The 24,333-nt window shown below is 43.8% G+C and overlaps 1 protein-coding gene across 1 annotated transcript in view; it reads left to right on the forward strand.

Annotated features, from left to right (window-relative positions):
- The window catches only part of PKD1 (polycystin 1, transient receptor potential channel interacting), a 102,595-nt gene that overhangs the window by 40,936 nt on the left and 37,326 nt on the right, over positions 1 to 24,333 (forward strand). The window contains exons 7-17 of the mRNA XM_089540766.1: positions 2,670 to 2,887; positions 4,517 to 4,632; positions 4,726 to 4,852; positions 5,427 to 5,704; positions 6,457 to 7,209; positions 7,964 to 8,095; positions 11,403 to 11,578; positions 14,636 to 14,769; positions 16,906 to 20,531; positions 21,483 to 21,629; positions 24,086 to 24,229. Of these exons, the coding sequence (XP_089396892.1) occupies positions 2,670 to 2,887; positions 4,517 to 4,632; positions 4,726 to 4,852; positions 5,427 to 5,704; positions 6,457 to 7,209; positions 7,964 to 8,095; positions 11,403 to 11,578; positions 14,636 to 14,769; positions 16,906 to 20,531; positions 21,483 to 21,629; positions 24,086 to 24,229 (5,851 nt within the window). The remainder of the gene's footprint in view (positions 1 to 2,669; positions 2,888 to 4,516; positions 4,633 to 4,725; positions 4,853 to 5,426; positions 5,705 to 6,456; positions 7,210 to 7,963; positions 8,096 to 11,402; positions 11,579 to 14,635; positions 14,770 to 16,905; positions 20,532 to 21,482; positions 21,630 to 24,085; positions 24,230 to 24,333) is intronic.

Here is a 24,333-nt window from a genome sequence, read left to right on the forward strand (position 1 = left end):
GATGGCAGTGAGCGCTTTGGCTGAGCTCAGTCTCCGTTAAGCCCTTGCCAATAGCTCAGGAGGAAAACACAGTGGTTACTTGTTCTTGAGACAAAATTCTGTAGCTCTTCAAAAGCAACACACTTACACACACACACACACACACACACACACACACACTTCTCCTGGCCTGCCAGATGGAGTTATTTTTGCCATCGTTTTTCCTGCTGCTAAAGCTCTTTTCGAGATGACCTCACTTATTGCTGCGACCGGCAAAGCATTTCCATGGCAGAGAACCTCCTTATTATTATCTCCTTTGCAGGCCCTCCACACCGTCCGGTCTCAGGGTCTGGAGATGGGATGCCTTGGGAGGCGGCTGGACACTTGCAAGAGTGGTGGCTGGGTGGATGAGGGGTTAGAGAGTGGATGTGGAGCAGTGTTTTTCAAAGAACAGTAAAGAAATGAAGAATCTTGGGCAATTTTACCCAAATCAACCGTATCCTGGGGGAGAAATTAAATTAAAATCTACATACTGCATTCATTGGAAGATCAATTCTGCAGTCTCAAAACTGTGTCCTTCAAGTGTGTGTTTATGTTGTTATGTCTCTCATACTGTCTATATACTTGATGGTATTACTGAAAAGGGCTCTGAAGCGCCTGCTGTCTCCCTCCAGACACTGGGACTTCCATGGAGTTCTTGCTTCGACTTGGAGATTTTTTCTGAAAGCTTCCTACAAATTTTCAAGCCTAGCTCTGGAGCAAGGGTGGGAATGTGCCAACCAACTATGGCAATTGACAGTCCATTTTCAGGTGCCTTGAGATGACCTCTGAAGCTTGAAGAAAGCCAAAAGACCACCTGCTCTGTCACAAAAGCATGGCGGTTCAGGTCCCCTTGTCTTGCACAATCCCTTTCCACATTCAGCCACATTTCAGCAGAATCCTGGAGTAGGACATAATGTGACATACTTGGCCCCATTCCCTTTGCACTTACCCAACCCCATTCTGGACCCATCAGGCCAAAGTCCTCACCTACACCCCACAGATCCCTGCAAAGGAGGGCAGCCTTGCCTTCCTTTTCTATGGAGGATTTGCAAACCGGTGGGGCAAGGGGGCAGACAACCTGCTAGAGGAAAGGGTAGGCTAGGGTGGCATTTCTGCCCTTCAGCCAGCCATCTTTCCTTTCCTGTTGGCCACAGGAAGATGACTCCTGACTCCACACTTTTTAGGATAGTTGAGTAGCTTTAGTGCAGGATTTTTGCATTATCTCCTCACTTGGTTGTCAGGAGCTTGCAAAAGCGGATGTCCCAGCCTGGCTCTGGGATCAGCGAGAGGTCAGGTTTCCACCCTCGAAGGAGGCTGATGGATGGTCCTACACTGCCATCCTTGGCGGAGCCCCCAGATTTGATTCTGGAAAGAATCTATTATAAAGGGATTGCAGCAGGGGATAAATGTCCCAGATGTCTCCAGAAGAGAAGGAGCTTATGCCAAGCAGATGTCTCTTGGGCACTTATGAAATCTCAGGCTTTGAAGCGTGGCTGTCCTCTCATTATGTCGCCTTCCTGCAGTCGCTGCCTTTTGCTGTGTGGCAAGCGCACTTGCGCAGAGGCCTGCATGTCCCTTCCCTCTGTGCCTAGAGTGTCCCGTTTTTTTGGAACTGATTGTCCTTTGTAATGCCTGTTGGTTGGAAGAGGGCCTGCTGCTGTAGGAATACAGGGAAAGCAATGAGGAAGTCATACAGATGGAGTCCTGGGGTTTTCAATGTGTTGAAGTGACATATTTCATGTATTCAGGGCATGGCTTGCTACTTCACTATGCAGTCTGATTTCCACATCTGCATTGGATATGTGCCCAGACTTACTATGGATAGCAAGAACTGCGGATAATGTCAAACACTGTATTTCTGCTGGATGTTGACCACAGAATCGCACTGGTGTCCAGCAGAAATAGTGTTCGCCATTATCTGCAGTTCATAAAATCACACTGGAGGACCTCCAGATGCCTAAACAGGTGATCCTCTAAGCATTTGGAAGTCCTCCAACATGAATCTATGATCAATTTCCAACAGACATGGACCATAGAATCATGCTAGAGGACTTCCAAATGCCTAGAGAGACCTTTTCCCCCAGACACATGTAAATTAATCCACAGTTTCCAAGCATATCAGACTGCAAGCCAACCCAAAATTCAGTTTACATCCTTTCTTCTTTACTTTAAAAAAAAAAGAGCAGGGAGAAAGTAGCCTCTGGCTCCCCTTTTGTGGCTTAACTGGGTTGACACTGCATTTCAAACGCAGACATTTGGCTGAAGTTGTTTATTGCAACATTTCTGGCGACTGCTGTCTGGGGCATTCTGGGAGTTGTAGTCCAAAAAAAGGCACACTTCTCAACCATCTCTGAAAGGCATATAATTTGATGCCAAATGGGCTTGCATGGGATAGGCATTCCAAGTCAGAGGTGCCACAACTGAGAAGGTTCTCCCTCTGGTCCTTAGCTTCCTAACTTGTGAGGCTGGAGATGGGAAGATCTGGAATAGAAGACCTTTGGTGGTAATTGTAATGGTCCAGGGATGCTCATGAGGGACGGACGGGATCCTTTAGGGAAAAAGCTTTGATGTCCATTCTCTTGGATGGTGGTGTGGCTAACACTGTGCGCTTCCCAGATAATACCATCTGGACTTTCTCTCCCCGAAAGGAGCTTGGACGTCTGGATCGGCTTCAACGATGTCGTAAGCCCCAGCAGCCCTTCGGAGAGAGAAGAAGGGTTTAATCTGCAGAGCTGTCAGAACTGGCTTCCCGGAGAGCCCCACCCGTCCAACGCTGACCACTGCGTCCGCATGGGCCCCGCTGGACAGTGCAACACTGACCTGTGCACAGCCAAGCACAGCTATGTCTGTGAGCACAAGCCACAAGGTGGGCCATTGTTGAGGGTTCCTTGCCAAGGCAATTTAGGGCAAGCCCTGGGTCTTCTTTAGCCTGCGGGGTACTATGCTTGTGCAAGTATCATTACTCAAAGGTTGCATCAGTAGGTTCCTTCAGGAGGTCAGCTGTTCCACAAACACAAAGATGCATAACACAGCCCTTTCTCACTCTTGACTTGAACTGACTGACCTTGTGCAAGCTTAGAGATGTAACATTTCTGTAGGAGGGAACACACACACACACACACACACAATTTTTTCCTATATTTATTTTTTTTCACATCCTCCCAATAGCAATGCAGCTAAAAAGCTTATAGTTAAACAGAAAATTAATAGGAAAATGGGGCTGGGCAGATCCTATGCAAAAATTCTTTGTCGGAGGCTTTATGCTTGGCCTTTGCATTTTAATTCTGTTACAAAAATCTCACAATGTGAACAAAATTGAAAAATTTTTCAGTCCTTTTAAAAAAAATTACATTACTGTTTGGTGCAGTTTATCCTGATTTTCTTTGTCGGGAGGAAGGAGAAGTCACTCTGCAGGGAACAGAAGTAGCCTTCGGAAAATATATGTGGCCCACCACTCTGTTGGGGATCCTTTTTATTTCGGCTGGTTTTCCACATCAAGAAGGATGTGGCCACCATTCACCCTTCACACACACACATACACACACCAAAACCCAACATTTATTAAAATCCAGCTGTTGAATATCTGCTGATGCTGAAAATAATCCTGCACAGCCCTTGTCTCCCGTAGTATTTGATTTATTTTCCACCCGGGGGAAAAAAGTATTGACAGTTGCATGTACAACTTGGTGAGGAAAAGAAAGAGTAGCTGAATGCAGAAATTGTTGCGCAAGGAATTGGTGTTGACAATAACACATCCAAATGCCCCTCTAAATATCTATCTCATGCAAAGCAATGGAGTCATTAGATTGCATCCAAAACTATAATGTGCAACTTGGGGTGTGTTTCCTTCTCCAGTCATGCTCTCATTTCCTCAAAGTTAGAGAGCATTTGTTTTGGAGCATGAGGCAGAAAGCCTGGTGGAAGCATGGCGTATTTTATAATTAAAACACAGCAATGAGATAATTATCAAAAAAATCTGGAAGATCATGGTGATATAGAGAAAAATGCTAACAAGGCTAGATAGGAAGTTTATGCAGACAGTTTTCAACAGATATTTTATATGAAGTAATGTGGTGAAAAAACAAACATTTTCATTTTGAATGTTAACATCTTTTTTTTAATTTGTATTTTGCTGTATATGTAATTGTTTGTGTTAATAAGAAATAATGATTTAAATATAACAACAAGAAATCTGTGATACAAAACATGATAAAATGCTAAGCGGTATAAAACAGATAGGAGTTATTATTATTATTATTATACTTTATTTATATAGTGCTGTAGATTTACAGAGTTGTTTAAAAGTGTTTTTTAAAAAAGATTTAAACAAAAACCAAAACATTTAGTACATTTGGTATTATTTAGTACAAATAAAAGGAAGCAAACCACAAGTATTACGTATGCGCTTGGGATTATGTGTCCCCAATTTGAATTTATATCTGTTTAAACTCGGGGATTAAGACTAACTTTTATCCTTTCCCTCAACCCAAAACAGAGATTCTTTTAAACGCTGAGCATTTCTACTTGGGTGCCCCTGTGTTCGAAACATACGCACCGATGGGAAATGTTACCGAAAGAGAAGAACTCTCTGCTCCATTGGGAATGGTGGAGGTGAGGCATGCAATTAGCCGTCTTTCGGCAGACACCTTCCAAAAAAAAGGACCTAGAGGGGTTCTCTGAAACCTTTGGGACTTTCTTTTCTAGAGCATGGTGTTCCCTGGCTTGGCGTTCCCACAAGAGGGCTTTCTAGCAGCCTTGGAGTTTGTGACTCAGGAGTTTCAGCACAGTGTCCAAGTCCGCTTCCAAGTGCACCGTCTGGCACATGAAGAAGGTGAGAGACCATGATGCTACTGGCCAAAACATCTTGTAGTTATCACTGTTGGAGGTCTTCTGGTTTCTTTACCAAGCTATGTAATCACCAAGAGGAGGGATTCGAATCCTGGACTCCTGGAGTCCTTGTCCAACACTGAACCAACTATACCATTCTCAGTTGCCTCTGCTTCAGTTGTCTCTGCCTTATAGCAACCCTATCATAAGACAAGAAATGTGCCATTGCCTTCCTTTTAGACCAAGAAGGTGCCACTTGTCCAAAATCACACAAAACTCAAACCATTACAACGAACTGGTTCTCAAGAAAGATTTATTCCAATGAGGTTTGCCATTGCCTTCCTGTAAGACTGAGAGTGAATGGCTTGTACCGGTCATCCCACTAGATTTCCATGGCTGAGCAGAGATTCGAACCCTGGTCTCCAGGAGTCCTAGTCCAACATGCAAACCATTACACCCATAAATAATCCCTCTGACAAAACCAGGGGTGATGCATGCCTCTAGAAAGTGCTCAGACAAGGTGGGAATTTTGTTAGGATTATTCGGTTGTGATGGTGTGTTTTCTTCTCTATCCTTAGGTTGCAAAGAAGTTGGCAATGGCACATCTCCATTACTGGCTTCTCAAGAAAATGGGATGTGGCCACAAATAGACTGTCCAGTTGGGTTCCATTGGTGTCCTCTGACCAACACATGTCTGACCATTGGAGGATGCTGTGATGACTCCGGGGCATGCGCCAACAACTCGGTTGCTGGCACTCCACCACCCATCCCTCACCTCTGCCCAAATGCATTCCCAAATATTGAGCTCAAAGAGTCACTTTTCACTTTACCTCCTGGACCCTCGATGCTGTATCTTGTAAGTGCTGAGCATCTGGCAGAACCAAAGCGCTGCTGGGTTGATTTATCCTACCGTAATGCAAAATGTTTGCTTCTTCCTCCACAAAGTTGATCTGGGAATGAAGTACAGAATAGTTAGAGCTAAAGGAAGGGGGTCCTTGTTGTGTCAAACTAGATGATGCGTTGAGCATGGACTGTTCTTTGCTTTTAGTGCTTTTCTAAATGACGACAGATAACTGCCATTGCACATGATTTTCCATATCTTGCATTTATGTGTGTTGTGTGCCTTCAAGTCATTTCTGATTTATGATGACTATTATGGGGGTTTTCTTGGCAAGATTTGTTCAGATGTTTACCATTGCCTTTCCCTGAGGCTAAGACCATGTGTCTTGCCCAAGGTTACCCAATGGGTTTCTTGGCCGAACTAGGAATCGAACTCTGATCTGCAGGGTCTTAGTCCAACATTCAAACCACGATGCCAGACTGGCTCTTTATTGTTTATATATTGCTATGTAATGGGTGAATTTGATTGTTGAAGCATTATAATAATTCTTAAAGCATAGATGATAGTGATGATTATGTTGCTAGAAACCCCCAGAAGACATGCAGAGATTCTGAGAATGGCAGTCCTAAAAGGAACTTTTCCAAACTCAGAAACTGGCCTCTACCCCTCCCTTCTGCATTTATACAGAATAATGTTATGGGATGAAAAGGGGGACCTCTGGATTGGGGCTGAGATCTTAAATCTGTGGCCTCTTTTTTTTTTTTCAGATGCTCTTCAAAAGCAAGGACATCTCCATTGGGCCCAATGATACCGTGAGCATCCAGCATGACGCAGGACCCAGCGCTTTCCTCCTTTGCCACCTGAACCAGACACCTTCTTCCCAGATGAACTACTATACCTGGAATTCTTCAAGCTGGGAGTCGGACTTCCCACCAACCCACCACACCGGCGGCAGTTGGCACAACAGCTCCACATGCGAATTCAGGCTGCTCTCTGTCACGGAGGAGACGGTGCCCATCATTAGGGAGGAAAACTCTGGGGTGGCATCTCCTGGCTTTTACGCCGTGAAGGCCACTGTGGACAACGGCGTCTTCAAGACCAATCTATCCTGCGACTTCTGGGTCGCTTCTCCCGTTTCCGGCCTCCAAGTCATTTACCCTCCTGAACAAGGAGGCAAAATCTACGTGGAAGTCAGCCACACGTGGCTGGTGTTGAAAATCTTTTCCGGAATGAACGGCAGCTCTGGCTGGCAAGGTGGGAACCAGAGCTTCCCCTTTGAGAGGAACTGTCCGCTCTCGGTTGCCACAATGGTGGCTGAGTGTGCCCAGGAGAGCAACGACACGTGGTTCTCGGTCGTCAAACTGGAGGGCATTGGGGAGAATGTGAGCACCGTCGTCTTGTGGGCAGAGAATGCCATCAGCTCCCAAAACATCACCGTCTTGGTGAAGGCAGAGGAAGCCATTCGGGGGCTCCGTGCGACGCCAGACCCAGAGTCCAGGATCTTGCTCAATAACCGCGTGGTGAGTCATTAAATGTCAAAATGCAACACGGAGTATTTTAGTGTGTGTGTTTGTGTGTGTGTGTATGCTTTTGTCCCATTTGGTGTTGTTATGTGCTTTGACTTTGATTGCCTATGACTTTGTTATCAACAGCCTTGCAAACTCAGGACAGAAACTCTGGCTTCCTTGCCAAAGTCTATCCATCTGTACTACAATATTCCTCTTTTCCAACTGCCTTCAAGTTTTCCCATTACAAGTTGAGTCTCCCTTATTTGAAATACTTGGGACCAGATGTGTTTTTGGATTTTGAATTTTTAAAAATTTTGGAATATTTGCCTGTACACTGGACTCTTGGTATCTGCTGGGGTTTGGCTCCAGTACCCACCATGGATACCAAAATCCATGGATGCTCAAGTCCCATTAAATACAATGGTATCCCTCATATAAAATGTCACAATCAAGCATTGCTTTTTGGAATTTATATTTTTGAGGATTTTCAAACCTTGTTTGCTTGAATCAGTGGATAAAGAATGTGTGGATACAGAGGGCTGACTGTACATAACGAAGTATCTTGGCAATGAGACCCAAGTCCAAAGCACACAGACATTTTCAAAAAGAATCAGCATGATTTGGGGTAATTTCTGCCTCAAAACTATGCAGAAGGGCCCCCCAAATGCATGGGAAAATGCAATACTATCTTTGGGGAGAAAAGAACAACAATGAGCACATGGGTCCCCTTCTGAAATCATTGCCTGTTGTCTCTGTTCCTTTGCAGACGTACATCCCCATGATGGATGCTGGATCAGATGTGACCTTCAGGTGGACGGTGGATGATAAGCCTTCCTTTACTTTCTACAATGAGTTCTTCCACGTTATCTACCAGACGCCGGCTGTGTACAAACTCTCAGTGAGTCAAGTTTAGCCCTCTCTGTGGTGATCTCCATGCAAAAGCAGAAATTGTTGCCAGTTCCCCATCCAGGGAGGATGAGATGTTTGCAGTTTATCTTTGGAAGCTACTCTTTTTTATTATTTTTTATTGAAGAGCTAAAAATACACATATATATTTACATTTTCACATTACAATATTGTCACATTTCTTCACTTCCACCCCCCCTTTCCCTCACATATCGTTCTTTACCATCCTTAATGTCTCTTACACACATCTTCTCATATATCTTATTCAGCTCTCTTCTTTGTTCCTCCTTCGTTATCTATTCCTTAGAACCATCTCAGTCTTTTCTATTTCTTATCATATACTGAGAAATATCTCATCTTTGAGAGTGTACATCTAAATTTTTTCCCTCCTGAACATTTCTTTCCATTTTACATTTTCCAAACGTAATAACCATACATGCATCAACCTTATATCTATAGTTTTCCCTTTATACTAGTTTCCATGTATCCCTTTCACTATCATATTTTTAATTTAATTTTTAACTGTAGTTTTGTTTATATGTATACTTTCCATCTCTTTTCACAAAATTCAATAAAGGGTTATCTTCCTCATATACTTCTTCTTTCAGCAATTTTGTCAGGTTGTCCATATCTATAACCTCGGCGGACTTTATTAACCATTCGTCTATTGTCGGAACTTCATTATCTTTCCATCTCTTTGCAATAATTATTCTCGCTGTAGAAATTAAATATTTGTTTCAGTTTCTTTCTTGCATTCACTTCCTCTACAATATTCAACAAGCACAATTCTGTCCTTAGTTCCATCTTAATTTCCAGTATATCTTGTATTATTTTGTGGACTTCTATCCAAAAAATTTTAATCCGTGGACAGGTCTACCACATATAATAATAGGATCCTATATCATCATTACGTTTCCAACATCTGTCATTTTTACCTTTACTCATTTTCGCTAATTTTTCATCTATAAAACATTGCCATCTATAAAACATTTTCACAAAATTTTCTTTGATATCTACACAAGATGTAAATTTCAAATCTTTTCCCCATGCCCTTTCCCAATTTGTTAATGAAATATTTCGTGTTATGTTTGTCACCCATTGGAACATATTACAGTGGTACCTCGGGATACGAAATACCCAGGTTACGAAATTTTCGGGATACGAAAAAATCCCATTGGAAAACATTGTTCCGGGTTACGAAAGTTTTTTCGGGTTACGAAAAAACTTTTGGTGCTTTTCGGCGCGATTTCACACGGAATCGTGGCTTTTCCCCATTAGCGCCTATGGGAATTCGCCTTGCGAAAGCCTTTCGGGTTACGAAATTGACAGCGGAACGAATTAATTTCGTAACCCGAGGCACCACTGTACCTTTAATTGTCTCTGTAGCCTCTAGTTGTAACTTCAAACAAACCTTATAACATTTTGAGATTAGTCCATTTTCCCCTCTTTCCCAGAGTTTGTCCAATTCCGTTTTTATTTGTGTTATTCCCTCTTGTTTCATATCCGTCTTAAATCTACTTTTCAGTTGATGGTATGGAAACCAACTTATGTTTATTCCTTCCACCCTTAATTCCTCTGGCTTTTCATGCATATTTTTCGATTTTCCGTATAGATTATATCCTTATATTTTAACCATTTCTTTTCATAAGCTTCAGTTCTACTGGAGAAAGCTTCTTGAGGTGATACCCAATCAGGTATCTGTGTATATATTTTCTTTTTGTATAGCCTCCATACTCTCAACAGGGATCTTCTAATTATACTTTCATTGAATTGTCTGTTTTTTTCTATTTTTCCGTACCAAAGGTACCCGTGCCGCCCATAGACATTGTTGAAACCCTCCAGATCTAACAATTGTTTATTCTCTAATTGTACCCATTCTTGAATCCATTCCATACAACATGCGTCATAGTACTTTTTTAAATCCGGCATCGCTAATCCACCTCTTTCCTTACTATCAATTAAGGGATTCCATTTTATTCTCGCTTTCCTTCCTCCCCATATAAACTTGGCCAAATCTTGTCTCCATTTTACAAAGCTTGAGTCATTTAAGATTATCGGTAAATTTTGAAAAATAAAAAGGATCTTTGGTATTATATTCATCTTAATTAATGCTATCTTCCCTAGGAAGGAAAGCCTTAAATTTGCCCACTTGTTTAATTTCATTTTTATTTCTCTCCAGCTCGTTTCATAATTATTTTTGAATAAGTCAGCTGTTCTTTTTGTTAACGTTATGCCTAAATATTTAATATTTTTCTCTATTTGTATTTCTGATATTTTTTGAAGTTGTTCTTGTCTTTGCTTTGTCATATCGAACATCATGAGTACAGACTTATTTTTATTAATCTCTAACCCTGCGCATGAACCATATTCGCCTATTATTTCATAAATTCTTGGTATTCCCTGTATAGGATCCTCAGTTATCAGAACCATATCATCTGCATAGGCCCGAATTTTAAATTCTTGTCCTCTTATTTTAGCCCCTTTAATTTGGCTGTTTTCTCTTATATTGTTGCATAGTATCTCGAAACACATTATAATAAAAGCAGAGATAGTGGGCAGCCCTGTCTAGTTCCTTTATTAATTTAAAAAGCTTCTGTTTTGACCCCATTTATAATTATACTTGCTGATTAGTGTATAGTTTCTCTATCCAATTTATTATATTTCCTCCTATGTCCAAATTCTTTATTAACTGTATTATAAATTGCCAATTCACCCGATCAAATGCCTTCTCGGCGTCTAAGAAAACCATTGCTGCCTCCTTCCCTGGGTTCTTGTCATAGTATTCTATTAAATTTATCACTGCTCTCATGTTTTGTTTAATATGTCTTTGTTGTAAAAATCCACTTTGGTCCTCTTAACTCCAACTTAAAGGCAACCCATAGAGTTTTCTTGACCAGATTTCTTTGGAGGAGGTTTGCCATGGCCTTTATCTGAGGCTGAGAGTATATTATTTATCCAAGGGCATCCAGTGGGTTTCCAGGACTGAGTGTAGATTTGAACCAAAGGCTGCATCCTCATTGCAGAAATAATCCAGATCAACACCTCTTCAACTGCCATGGCTTAATCCTGCGAATTATAGTTTGCCACTATTTCAGCCACCCATGTGAACAATTTTGGGTTTTGCCATATTTCGGATTTTGGAATTCTGGATAAGGCAGACTAAGTCTGCATCTCCTTTTTTGCTGCAACAGTCTTAATATGGCTATCTCTTGAAATAATGTCAAGGTGCTTGCCGCCAACTCTTTCTTGTCGTTTTGGTTCAGCAATGTGTCAGATGTGTTTTTTGGTGTCCTGTGCAGCTCACCGCCTCCAACCATGTCAGCAATGTTACGGTGGACTACAACATCACCGTGGAGAAGATGAACAGGATGAAGGACCTCTTGGTCTCTGAGATCCCTCCGCGTGTCCCACAGAACAGCACCGTGGAACTGGCGGCGACCGTTTTGGTGGATTCGGCAGTGGAGGCCACGTTCATGTGAGTCCTCCCTTGGTCTGGACTTTAGGCACAGTTAAACATAAGGGAACCTTGCCCCCATCCCACATCCAATGCAATCAACCATCTTAGAAGAGGTCACTATAAAATGGTCATTGTGCAACTGGAATTATAAAATAATAATAATAATAATAATAATAATGTGAGATTTGGGATTTTCTTTTAAAGAATTGTGTGATTCGCATTTAAAATTTAAAAACATTTTTAGTTGCAGATATCAAAGCAATTGCACATACCAGCTGCAACTATGGTCATCCTTCTGCATTTGAGCTCTTTTGAGCTCAATATTTGCAGATGACTGTATTTGCTGCTTCCTCAACTCCTGTCTTAAGTGTGATCCAAAAAATGTTATCTCTAGCATTGGAAGGTCCTCCAACCTCTGCTGGACATTGACCATAGACTTGAGCTGGAGGACCTAGAAATGCCTAGAGAAAGCACTTCTCTAGGCATTTGTAGGCCTTCCAGTACATTCTATGGTCAATGTCTGGTGGAAGTTGACTATAGACTTGTGCTAGAGGACCTAGAAATGCCTAGAAAGAATACTTCTCTAGGCATTTGTAGGTCCCCTAATGTATTCTATGGTCAATGTATAGTGGAAAGTGACCATAGAGTCATGCTGGAGGACCTAGATATGCCTAGAGAAGTGTTCATTCAGATAAAATAAAATAGTGGGCTTATATTTGTGTTTTTTACACTTTCGCGGAGATCCTATGCCCCTAACCCCTGCAAAAATTCAGGGTCGATTGTATTTCAGTAGAATAATCCAAAGACATACAGATTCGCAGTCTAAGCATTAATTCTTTCTGATATTCCTTGTAACGTACAAATTACAAATCGCTTACGAAGTTTGTAGTTACTTGATTTGGAATATGAACTTGCCCAGATCAGGATGCTTGGATATATTACAAACCAAATGCAATTTCTCTGATTTTTCTACTGCTTGTAATGAAAATAAGATTCTGCACATCCCGCTGCGCCTTAAGCTTGAGTCTATTTTTAGCTCGCTAAACCAAGCTCAGAATCAGAATTCACCAAGAGGTGGTTTTTAAGGCTCCAGGGGACTTTGAGGAAGCTCAGCGGGAATAATTCCACACCTTGAGAAACAGAGCTGCAAAAAACGTGTTTTTATCTGGCCAGACAGTGGGAAACTCCCTAATCCAAATGAATTTCAATTTAAGCTGTCTCGATAAGTCATCCCTCCAGGGAAGCTTCCCTTTCCCCTTGACTTTTCAAACTTAAGGTGATAACAAGAAACCGTCTTAAAGCCTCTATGTGAAATGCAAAGTAGATGATGATTACAATATTTAAGCTATACGTTTGGGAGGAAATATCAAAGGAGGAGGAAGAAAACACCAAGAGTTGCATGCAAAAAATTATCTTTCATTATTGCTGCTGTAATAGGGAAAGGGTCTCGATTTGATAGCTTTGATAAATTAAATCGATTAAACAAAAAGTAACCATGCAGTCCAGGAACGGAAATAAAATTCAGGGTTGAGTAGTTGTGGCATTAGATCAACCAAATGTCACAAATGCATCCAGCTTTCATTAGATGGTTCAAAATTTGGCCGGAATGGAGGAGTATCCATTTTGCAAGACAGTCTTCCTAGAGTTATTGTTCAAAGATATAGCCATGTTAGTCTTAAAGTCAGTAGCACTTTTGAGACTAACTGAAAGAATGAAGTTGGCAGCATGAGCTTTTGTAGACTTAAATCTGCTTCCCAAATGCATCTTGAAGAAGTAGACTGAAGTCTACAAAAGCTCACTTCTTTCTTTAGTTAGTCTCAAAGGTGGCTCAGGATATCTCTACACACTAGAGTTATTGTTATTGTGTGCCTTCATTACATTTCTCACTTATGGTAACACTAAGGGGTTTTCTTGGCAGAATTTGTTGAGAGCGGGTTTGCCTTTTGCTTTCCTTTGAGGCTGAGAGTGTGCAACTTGCCCAAAGTCACCCAGTAGGTTTCCATGATGAATGGGGATTTGAACACTGGTCTCCCAGTGTCTTAGTCCAACACATTGGCCTTCACCTGTCTAGAGAGAGAATGGGTAATATATCTGGCTAGTTTTGTGAACTATTTACTTCTCCGTTCTCCCAAATTTTGGGATTTTGAGCCCAAAGAGGTAGTCTGGGGAACTCAACAGCTTTTGTGACATTTTGGCCCGTTACAAACGGGCATAAAGTACAGACTGGGTCCGTATTAGGATTGGAAAGGGGCGTCACTTCCGGACGCCCCTAACCCTAATACGGGCCAAGTCCATGCAAAATGGTGGCGCCTGTTCCACGCGGGGGCTGCCATGTTTACATAGCGGATGCACTATGTCCGCACGTCACGCAGAACATATGATGCTGTGAGTGCGCCATTGGCGCCTCGCAGTGTCATATCCACACAGCAAAGAGAAGCGCCATTTTGGCGCTTCTTATTTGCAGCGCGGAGGAGCCTTGCGGTTTGGATGCTGGGGCTCCTCCATGCTGCAAATGAAGGCGGCGGCAGACCACCCCTTCTGGGCGGTCTGTAATACACCATGGTTGATCAAGGTGTTCCTCAACTCTGGGCTTTAATAAATATGCTTAACATCCCCTTTGTGTGGTGGGTCCATTCCATCTCCCAACTACAGCTTCTCTACCAGTCACATGTAATAATAATAATAATAATAATAATAATAATAATAATAATAATAAATTTTATTTGTATTTCCCGCCTCTCCCTGCGGATCGAGGTAGGATTACAGCAAAGAATAAAAACCACAATACAATACAAAATACAGTATTATGTAAACATACAGTCAGTAAAACAACAGCAATATCACCAGTGAAGAACACTGGTGCGTTAAAGGGGCAAACCCCAATCTATATAACTGGTTGCCGACCCCAAGTTTGGAAAACTCAGCAAGATGCTTGCTTCTGTATCGCGACAGATCTACAGAGCAAATACTGTAGATTAAATTGGGAAATTTGCAGGATAAGATAGTAGACATATGATGTTTCTTGTCATCTGGATGACAACTGACCCATGTATCTCATTGCTCTCTGCTCTCCAGGTGGGACTTTGGGGATGGCGACCATATTTTTTCCCAGTTTAAACCTCCCTATAACGACTCTTTCCTTGTGCCTGATCCCACCGTCCACCAGGTTGTCCTTGGACATAATGTGTCACATACCTACAAAGAACCAGGTAAGGAAATATTTCAGTGTTTGGGACCATGTTGTACACAAAGGTGGGATACAGACCGCCCGTTTGAGGCAGCCTGCATCCGCCCCTTTCCCCGATGGATTGGGGCCTGAGCGGCCACAATGGCACCCCCAGAGGCCCCGATCCTCTGCTTCTCCAGGCCTTGGGGAAGCGGCAAAACGCCGCTTCCCTGTGGCCAGGAAAGGGGTGTCCTTGGGGCTTCATGCCCCAAGGACACCCTGACAGCGGCAGGGAAAGAGAGAAAGGAGCCACTCGGCCCCTTTCTCTTCCGTATCGCTGACGCAGCCATTTAAAGGCTGCACCAGCGATATGCGCGCAAAAGGAGCTCCATTTGGGAACTCCTTCCAGTGCCACTGAAAGGGCACCACAAGCGTCCTGTGGCAGCGCCAGGACATCATGCCCGCGCCATGCCATTTAGACGTGGTATGTCTGTCACGTCAAAATGGTGGCGCCCATGTAGACAGGGTGCCGCCATTTTGACATATGGAGTACATCCTAGGTTTAGGGAGCGTGTGAATGGTGCGTGCTCCCTAACCCTAGAATCACTGACACCATACTACATTTTGACGGTCTGTTTCCCGCCAAAGATAACCTCCACCTCTTCCATCCATTAAATAGGTATAGTACCTCTCTGGAGGTATTTCCACACAGGTGGACTCAACAAAGAAGAACTATAGTTGCCATCGCTTTGTCATTTCCCTCCCCTTACTCTATTTTTACTTGTGATCCCCTGTGCCAGCATACGATGGGTTCCATGCACTGTAGTCTATAAAACCCTAAATATATTGGCAAATATGGAAATTTTGGATATACCTGTTTCCTCACCTACACATTTTACCCCAAAGCGTTTTTCTCCAGGGGGAGAAAAATTGGGGAGGAAACATGTTACAGAATATTTTGTTATACAGCTTGAGTCTCCCTTATCCGGAATTCCAAAATGCAAAATATCCAAAATTGGATGGCTGAGATAGAAAACACTTTTGTTTCATGCACAGAATTATTAAAAACATTGGCCTGTTCCAGACTGCCAAAATAAAGCTGCTTCGGGTCTCTTTGGAGATATGCTGTTTAAATGATGCATGCGTCCTAAGAGTCCGGAAGTCGCGCCAAAGCCACACTCCATTCCTAAGCACTGGAGTGCAGCTTCTGGATTCTTAGGATGCATGCATCATTTAAACAGCATATCTCCAAAGAGACCCGAAGCAGCTTTATTTTGGCAGTCTGTAACAGGCCTAAGTGTATAAAATTTCCTTCAGGTTATGTGTATAAGGCATGTATGAAAAATAAATGAATGCCATGTTTAGACATGGCTCCCGTATCTCATTGTGTACATGCAAATATTCCAAAATCTGGAAGAAAAATCTGATTTCCAAAACATTTGCAGTCCCAAGCCTTTTGGATAAGGGAGACTCAACCTTGTAGAATGAATAAACTAAGACAACTAAAGACAAGCTATTCACTTATTTACTGCTCCCAGCGTGATTTATTTATCTATTTATTTATTGAATTTATACCCCACCTTTTTCTCAGGATGGGAGAACTCATTTTTAAAAGCTATCTAAGGGGAAGATTTTTCTGTAAGACTGTGTGTAGCATAGGCTCATTACAATTCTTGATCTTGATTTTCTTTTTTCAGTTCTTTTAAAAGAGATTAATTCATGTGTTGTGTCTGCTTGACGCTATGGCGAACGAGTGGAGACAAAATAATTTTCTCTGTTTTACTAATGTTGATGATATATTCTGTTTTTATTGTTGTTGTTTAGCCTACTCTTCAAACTGGTGAAACCAAAAAGGTTCCTCATAGTTCAGGACCTTGTAGCTCAATTTGTACCCAATGCGCAGACAAAACATGTCTTGCACTTGTCATGTATTTTTATTTATTTATTTATTTATGTAGTTGTTTAATTTCTATTCTCCCAGCATTGGACCCAAGTGGTAACATGTAAATGGATATACAGTACTGGTTAGTTATTACAATGAGGAAGTCTTCTAGTGAGTTTAGGATCTGGCATTATATATATTAATGGGGGTAAACATGAACGATCTAGAACATTTAGGATGTGTATACTTCATGAATGGCCATTTCTTTTCTCTTCCCCATCATCATTTTCCATGCAGGTGAATATATCCTGACAATTGTAGTCTCCAATGAATTTGAGAACCTGACCTATTCGGTCCCTGTCCACATCTACACATACCTGATGAATCTGACTATGGAAACAGATACAGATGTTTTGGTTGTGGGCTGTCCTGTCACTTTTGAAGCTCAGCCTCTGCCATCTAACTATGGAGTCTCCTACCTCTGGGATTTTGGGGATGACTCTGTGGTATATGTGCAAAGCCAGTCAACAGTAGTTCATACTTACAACACCAAAGGGATATACAATGTTAGTCTCAGAGCCAACAACACCATTAGCACCATAGAGACATCCCAGTGCTACCGTGTTTTTGAAGAGATTACAGGGTTGCAGGTGACTGTGGATGAGGCGATAGAGGTGCGCATGCCGGTAGAGATCAGTGCATCTGTGGAAACGGGGGATAACATCACCTGGATATTCGACATGGGCGATGGAACTGTTGTGCAGACCTCGGAGGCGTCCGTGAATCACAGTTATTTGAAAGAGATGAACGGCACAGTAAACGTAACGGCAATAAATCCGGTAAACTTGGTTTCCCGAGCCGTGCCTGTTCAGGTGTTTTTGCTGATGGTCCTCAAGATCGAACCTTCTGCTTGTATCCGAGAACACCCCAATGTACAACTCACTGCCTTTGTCTCTGGCAACCCCGATGACTACTTTTTTGACTGGACGTTTGGGGACGGTTCATCCAATGTCACTATGTACGGGGATCCGACAGTGATGCACAACTTCACCCGCAGCGGCATCTTCTCCCTCTCGCTGGTCCTCTCAAGCAAGGTCAACAAAGCACAGTATTACACAGAGGTTTGTGTGGAGCCAGAGATCACCAACGTCACACTGTTTGCCAAGCCTCATTTTGTGAGGCTAGGCAACGAGAGCAAGTTCCAAGTCACAGCCTTGCCGCCGTACCCCTACCGTTATCATTGGGACTTTGGGGCAAATGACTCTGCTAGGTTCGGTGGGACAGAAGTTAGCTATACTTACAAAACACCAGGTGTCTACTTAGTAGTAGTGACTGTCTGCAATAACGTCTCTTTCAACAATGACTCGGCATTAGTGGAAGTCCAAGAACCGGTCGGAGTAGCCAAGATTGAGTCCAATGCCTCAAAGGTTTTAGAGGTGAACCAAGTCTATCTGTTCTCTGCCAATGTTAGCGGGAACAAAGTTAGTTATCTGTGGGACTTTGGAGACGGCATGACCCAGCTGGGAAAGTTCATCACCCACTCCTACAATAAGAGTGGCACCTATGCCATCAGCTTGACGGGTTGGAACGAGGTGAGTTTCCGCGAAGCGAGGCTCAATGTCACAGTCAAGCAGCGCCTCCAGGGCTTGAGTATCAATGCCAGCCGAACAGTGGTGCCTCTGAATGGTTCTGTGAGCTTCACGGCTACCCTCCTGGCTGGCACTGCCATCCGGTACTCATGGATCTTGTGTGACCGGTGCACTCCCATCCCAGGCTTCTCCACCATCTCATACACTTTCCGTTCCATTGGGACGTTCAATGTCATCGTGACTGCCGAGAACGAAATTGGCTGTTTGCAAGACAGCATCTTCATCTACGTCTTGCAGCAGATCGAAGGGCTGCAGATAGTTGGCAGTGACCTCCTTGACGACACTTACTTCCCCACTAACAAGACACTGCAGCTCCAAGCAGCGGTGAGAGATGGGACGAACATCTCTTACAGTTGGGTGGTCCTGAAAGAGAACCACTCTGTGCAAACATTTACTGGGAAGACTTTCTCCTTGGTCATTCTGGAAGCAGGTGTCTATGTTATCCAACTGAAAGCAACAAACATGCTGGGAAGCTTAGCTGTTAACAAGACAGTGGAGTTCATTGAGCAAGTGGGTGTCTTAAAGCTGGCGGCTTCTCCCAACCCAGCTGCTGTCAATGCTTCTGTCAACATAAGCACCACCATCACCACTGGGACAGGACTGGAATACATGTGGTACCTAGAAGATAGAGTCCCCCTCATCACGGCCTCCCCCATGATCATGTACTGTTTCCAAAGACCTGGTGCCAAAGTGGTCACTGTTGAAGCAGAAAACAAGTTGGGCTCTACCAATGCGACGCTCGTGGTCTATGTACAGGTGCCAGTCATGGGCCTGCAGATCAAGACCATAAGACCAAACTGTACTTACATTGAGTCAGGCTCGGTCGTGAATTTCTCTGGAGAGCTTGAAAGTGGTTCTGATGTGGCTTGGGTGTGGAAGATGCCAAACGGAACCATAACCGGACAGAGAGTAGCCCTGACGTTCCCTACTCCTGGATTCTTCTCTATCTGTCTCAATGCTTCCAATGATATCAGTTGGGAAGGGGCTTGCCACAACCTGACAGTGCAAGATCCAGTTCGGGACCTGAGACTTCGGGTGAGCAAGGAGGTGCTGGAGCCTGGCGAAGAGGCCTCCTTCGTTATCGAAATGTCTTCGGGTTCCTCTGTGAGTTACCAGGTGAGCGTTGGAGGAAACCGCTCAGTAGCCCTCAATGCCTCGAGGTTCACCCACACATTCGCCCAAGTGGGAGATTACGTCGTCCAGGTGACAGCAGAGAACCACGTCAGCATGGTCCATGCAGAGGTCCTCATTGTGGTGCTGGAGGCCATCCGTGGCTTGCGGGTTGTAGACTGCTGTGAGCGAGGCACTCCCACTGGGGTGGAAAGGCATTTCACAGCTGAAATTGAGACTGGCTCACGGGTGTCTTATTTGTGGCAACTTACCTTGGAGGAAGATGGGGGGCATTCCCAGGTGGCTGTCTTAGAAGGACCAAGCATCTCTTACACACCAGAGGTTGCAGGACAGCTAGACGTCCATCTCCATGCTTCCAACCTCTTGAGCAGCCTGAATCTAACCATCGTGATTCAAGTCCAAGACCTCATCACACAGCTCTCTCTCCTGCCAGTCAAACCCTTTGCCAACCGAACAACTTTGTTCGAAGCATCTGTGCAGCCCAGCGCTCGGCAGGTTGTCTTCTGGTGGCACTTTGGGGATGGTTCCCCAGTTCAGAGGACTGATGTGGCCTCTGCCAGCCACACCTACCAGAAGCCTGGGGATTATATGGTGCAGGTGAATGCCACCAACCTCATCAGCTTCTCCTTCATCCACATGACGGTCACGGTCCAAGTGCTGGAATGCGAGGAGCCAGAGGCTGAGCTCGCCTTACCTGCGCAGGTGGTCATGAAGCGGTCGCAGAAGAACTACCTAGAAGCACAGATCGACTTGCGGGGCTGTGTCAGGTATAAAACGGCGTACCAGTGGGAGATCTACAGAGCTCCAAGTTGTCTGCAGCTGGGTGGCTCTCACAAAGTCCAGCTTCAAAATGTAGATGTCAACCGGCCTCAGTTGGTCATCCCCAAACTTGCCCTGGACCTCGGCAACTACTGCTTCAAATTCCTGGTCTCTTTTGGAGACACTCCACTGGCCAAGAGTACTTTCGCCAATGTGACTATCCTGCCCAACAAATTGGTGCCTATCATTGACGGGGGATCCTACCGTGTGTGGTCCAACACCCGAGATTTGGCCTTGGATGGGGAGAAGTCCTACGACCCTAACTTGGAAGACTGGGAACAGACGCCATTGCACTACAACTGGTCGTGCGTGTCCTCCTCCAAAGTAAGTGAACCTGGGTGTTCCTCGGGGGACAGAAAGCAGGGCCCAGACTTTCACTTTGGCATCTGATCTCAGAAGAGGAAGTCACTGTCATAATAAAAAACAGAAGTCTGTGGGTCCAAATATAGTGCCAGTCCATGGAACACTGGAATTAATTAATTTCTGAGAGGCAATGGTGGCATCCCCATGGTCTCTTGCTCTCAAGGTGTTCTCCTCTTCTGGGAAGCAAAGCAATGTGTGCCCAACTAGCTGTCCTCATCTCCTAAATTAAATTGTCATGACACGTATGGAGAAGGGGGCATCCCATCAGCCCAATCAGTTTCTGCACATGGAATTTGGTGTGTGTGTGGGGGGGGGCACCATTTTGTCCTTTGGCTCAGGTGGCAAAATATCTTGGAATGGTCCTGGCCATCAACAAGTGACAGCCCACCTCTCTAGGTCAAGGTACATAAATTGTGGCCCACAGGCTCATCCGGACAATAATTCCCAAGGTAGCCTCATTTAATGTCACAGTCCTCTTTGTTGGGGTACCTTGGGAGATCTAGTTTAGGTGAGGGGATTAGACCTCTCTATCCAAGAATGCCAAGTCCCTCCCAAAACTGTCCATCTCAGGATTCCATATCATGGAGCCATGGCAGTTGAAGTGGTACTAAATGGCTATAACTGCATAGCATGTATAGACTTTGTGGTTCTATCAATGCAGCCTCACATATTACATTAGCCTATATCATGTGAGCTTGTGATGCACAACGATCCTGAAATGCTTTTCCAAAACTACAAGGTGAGAGGAGGCGACTGAATTCAGACACCTTGACACACTCCAACTCAAAATGGGGGCTTTGGTCTTGCAGGGCAGGAGGGTCTTGCTTCCTCTAAAGGCCAGTGTTGAATGTTGTCTCTGTCTTTCCTTCACTCCCCCTTTTTCCTCCTCTTCTTCCTCCGCCTTTGTTGCAGAGCTCCTCGTCCAAGTGCGCTCTGAACTTCAGTGCCATGGGAGGAGTAGTGACCGTCTCCAGAGCCATATTGGAAGCAGATGTGGAGTATACGTTCGCCCTCTCCGTCTGGAAGGCAGGGATGAGCCCCGAGTCTACAAATCAAACGGTTGGCATCTTGAAGAGTCCTTCCCACCCCACCTTTTCTGCCAAACAATCCCTTGTGGATGATGGCATCTCATGTCCCTGTGGTTTCTGACTTATGGCAACCCTATCACAAGTTTTTGGGAGGCTGCGAGTGTATGGCTAACCACAAAGTCACCCAGTAGGTTTCCAAGGCTAAGCAGGGAATTGAACCCTGGTCTCCAGAGTCTGTTTAAATTATAAAAAACCATTCTAATTTTCCATCTGTGCCTATAAGTCAGCTCATGCTATTTTATACAAATAAATTCCTCCTTTTTTTGGAGAAGTCTTTGCCATAAGCTGCTTCTTCCTTTTCCTTTCCTTCATTGCTCGGAGAGCTTTTTTCCTCCTCGTGAAAATGCCTTTTGATGAGCCTAAAAAACAAAGTGAGCCCTTTGCATGCCAAGAAACCTTATGGTTTCTATCACCGGTCTGCTTCAGGAGACACTTGGCAGCAAGTAAAGAGATGTAGTTCGTCTGCAGAGTGGAAACTATGACCGCCTTGATCTCTCTCTTTCCCTTTCCCTCCCCCTCCTTCCCTCCTTCTTCTTCTTTTTCTTTTTGGAAACAGGAGGCTGGAAGGAAAGGGTGGGGAAAAAAGGAACCCAAGTCAAATTGATAGTCTTTCAAGGACATTCCGTACTATCTCGCTTGCAGACATGAATGCAAAACAATGATTTTACTGTCCCCGGGAATTTGCAAAAGGCTGGAGGAACAGACTGAGATTTCAGCCTGAGCTGCAAATAACTTTTTTGTTTGGTCTCTTTTAAAAGTCTGCCACGTTATACAGCACCTTGTGTGTCTGTGTGTGTGCCTCCAAGTCGCCTGTCGATTTATAGGGACCCCATGAATTTCATAGGATTTTCTTAGCCAAGGGAGAATCCTCAGAGGTGCTATTACCAGTTCATACTCCTGTGAAAAATAGCTATTAAGGCCAAGGAAGATCTAGATGGCTGGGAATTCATCCTGAAGATAATTTTACCACAGTATCCAGAAAGAAATTTGGGGTGGTTAGCGTTTAACAGTCTGGTTATCTGGAACCAGAGTATTAACCAGGCTTGATCCTGCTTAGTTTCTAAGATCCCTCAGGATCTGGTGCCTGCAGGGCGCTTAGGAACTGTCCATAAGCCTCAGGATTTTGCAGGAATTATACTTGTAATTGGTGTACCTAATGTTTTGGGATCCACTCACACTACATTAATTGTTGAATTCTGGGTGAGGCACTAGACCTCTCTAATTCTAAATGCCTCTCTCAAAGCTGGAATTCCCAGGAGACTACAGGATGTTTCCAAGGCAGTTAAAATGCAATCATATCACAATCATTGCCGATGTGAAAAGGCCCCTGGTTTATTTCTTGTGAATTTCCAGGACTAGCCACAACATTTTAAACCCAGAGCAACACAACATTTTAAACCCAGGGGTGGGACTTTTCCCTGGCCCAGGAATTTCTGATACAAGCGGCGATAACTTTGCACATCTGTATCCATTCCCTTGGTTCCTTCTGTACTTCTAGGTGGTCCTTTAAAAGAAGAAGATTTTATTGAAATATAATCAAGAAACAATGCATCTCTGTTCCGGTACAATGAGGCATATTGAGCGGATGTTTCCTCTCTAGCCAAATGAGAAATCTCCAGTTGAGATGACAGAGTGTAGTATTCTAACAGAGTATCTTTCTAATAATAGTGTGCAAATTATTATTGTTGTTGTGTGCCTTCAAGTCATTTCTGACTCATGGTGACTCAAAGGTGAAGCTATCATGGGTTTTTCTTGGAAAGATTTCTTTGGAGGGGGTTTGCCATTGCCATCCTCTAAGGCTGAGAGAGCGTGACTTTGTCCAAGGTTATCCAATGGGTTTCCATGGCTGCGTCAGGATTCGAACCCTAGTCTCCCAGTGTCCTAGTCCAGTGCTCAAAATGCTGCACCTTGGTCATTCTTTGGTCTGGTTTAAATATAGTATCCACAAAGGATATGTTCCCAGACTTAGCAAAAAATCACAGATAATAGTGAACCCTATATTTCTGGTGGATGCTGACCATAGAGTTGCATTCCAGATATCTAAAGAGGTGGTCTCTCTAGACACCTGGAGGTCCTCCATCCTGACTCTATGGTCACCTAAGTTGATCACAGAATCGCATTGGAGAACTTCCAGATGCCTAGAGAGACATTCTCTCTCAGATATGAGTACGTAAAACTGGTTCCCGGACCCATGGACACTGGGGTCATACTGTATATTGAGCTGAGCTGGGAATTGAACCCTGGTCTCTAGTCATAGTCCAGTGGTGAAGCCCTACACAAAGCCAATACTGTGCAGAAACACTCATTTTCTCCCACAGTCAGGAGGACACACAGAAATTAATTGTCTTTGTACATTCGGGCGAAATGATGGAACATGTACATCCCTGTTTCTGAATGTTTACTTCCGTCTCCTTCTCCTTGGTCCAGGTTTTGCTGAAGAAAGGAACCGTCCCCATTGTATCCTTGGAGTGCATCTCCTGCAAAGCTCAGTCCGTCTATGCAGTCAGCCGGAGCTCCTATGTTTATCTGGAGGGAACCTGCCTGAATTGCCAGAATAACTCCAAACTGGGGGTAAGATGGCTCTTGATAGATGATGGTTCTGGATGACAACAGAGAGGAGGAATCTAGAATCTTTTCTTTTGTTTTGGTTGCTTTTGTGAGCAGAAGTCAGATCA

The sequence above is a fragment of the Sceloporus occidentalis genome, unplaced genomic scaffold (genome assembly GCF_023333645.1).
Source record: "Sceloporus occidentalis isolate IW3139 unplaced genomic scaffold, rSceOcc1.0.p SCAF_10, whole genome shotgun sequence".
Taxonomy (NCBI): domain Eukaryota; kingdom Metazoa; phylum Chordata; class Lepidosauria; order Squamata; family Phrynosomatidae; genus Sceloporus; species Sceloporus occidentalis.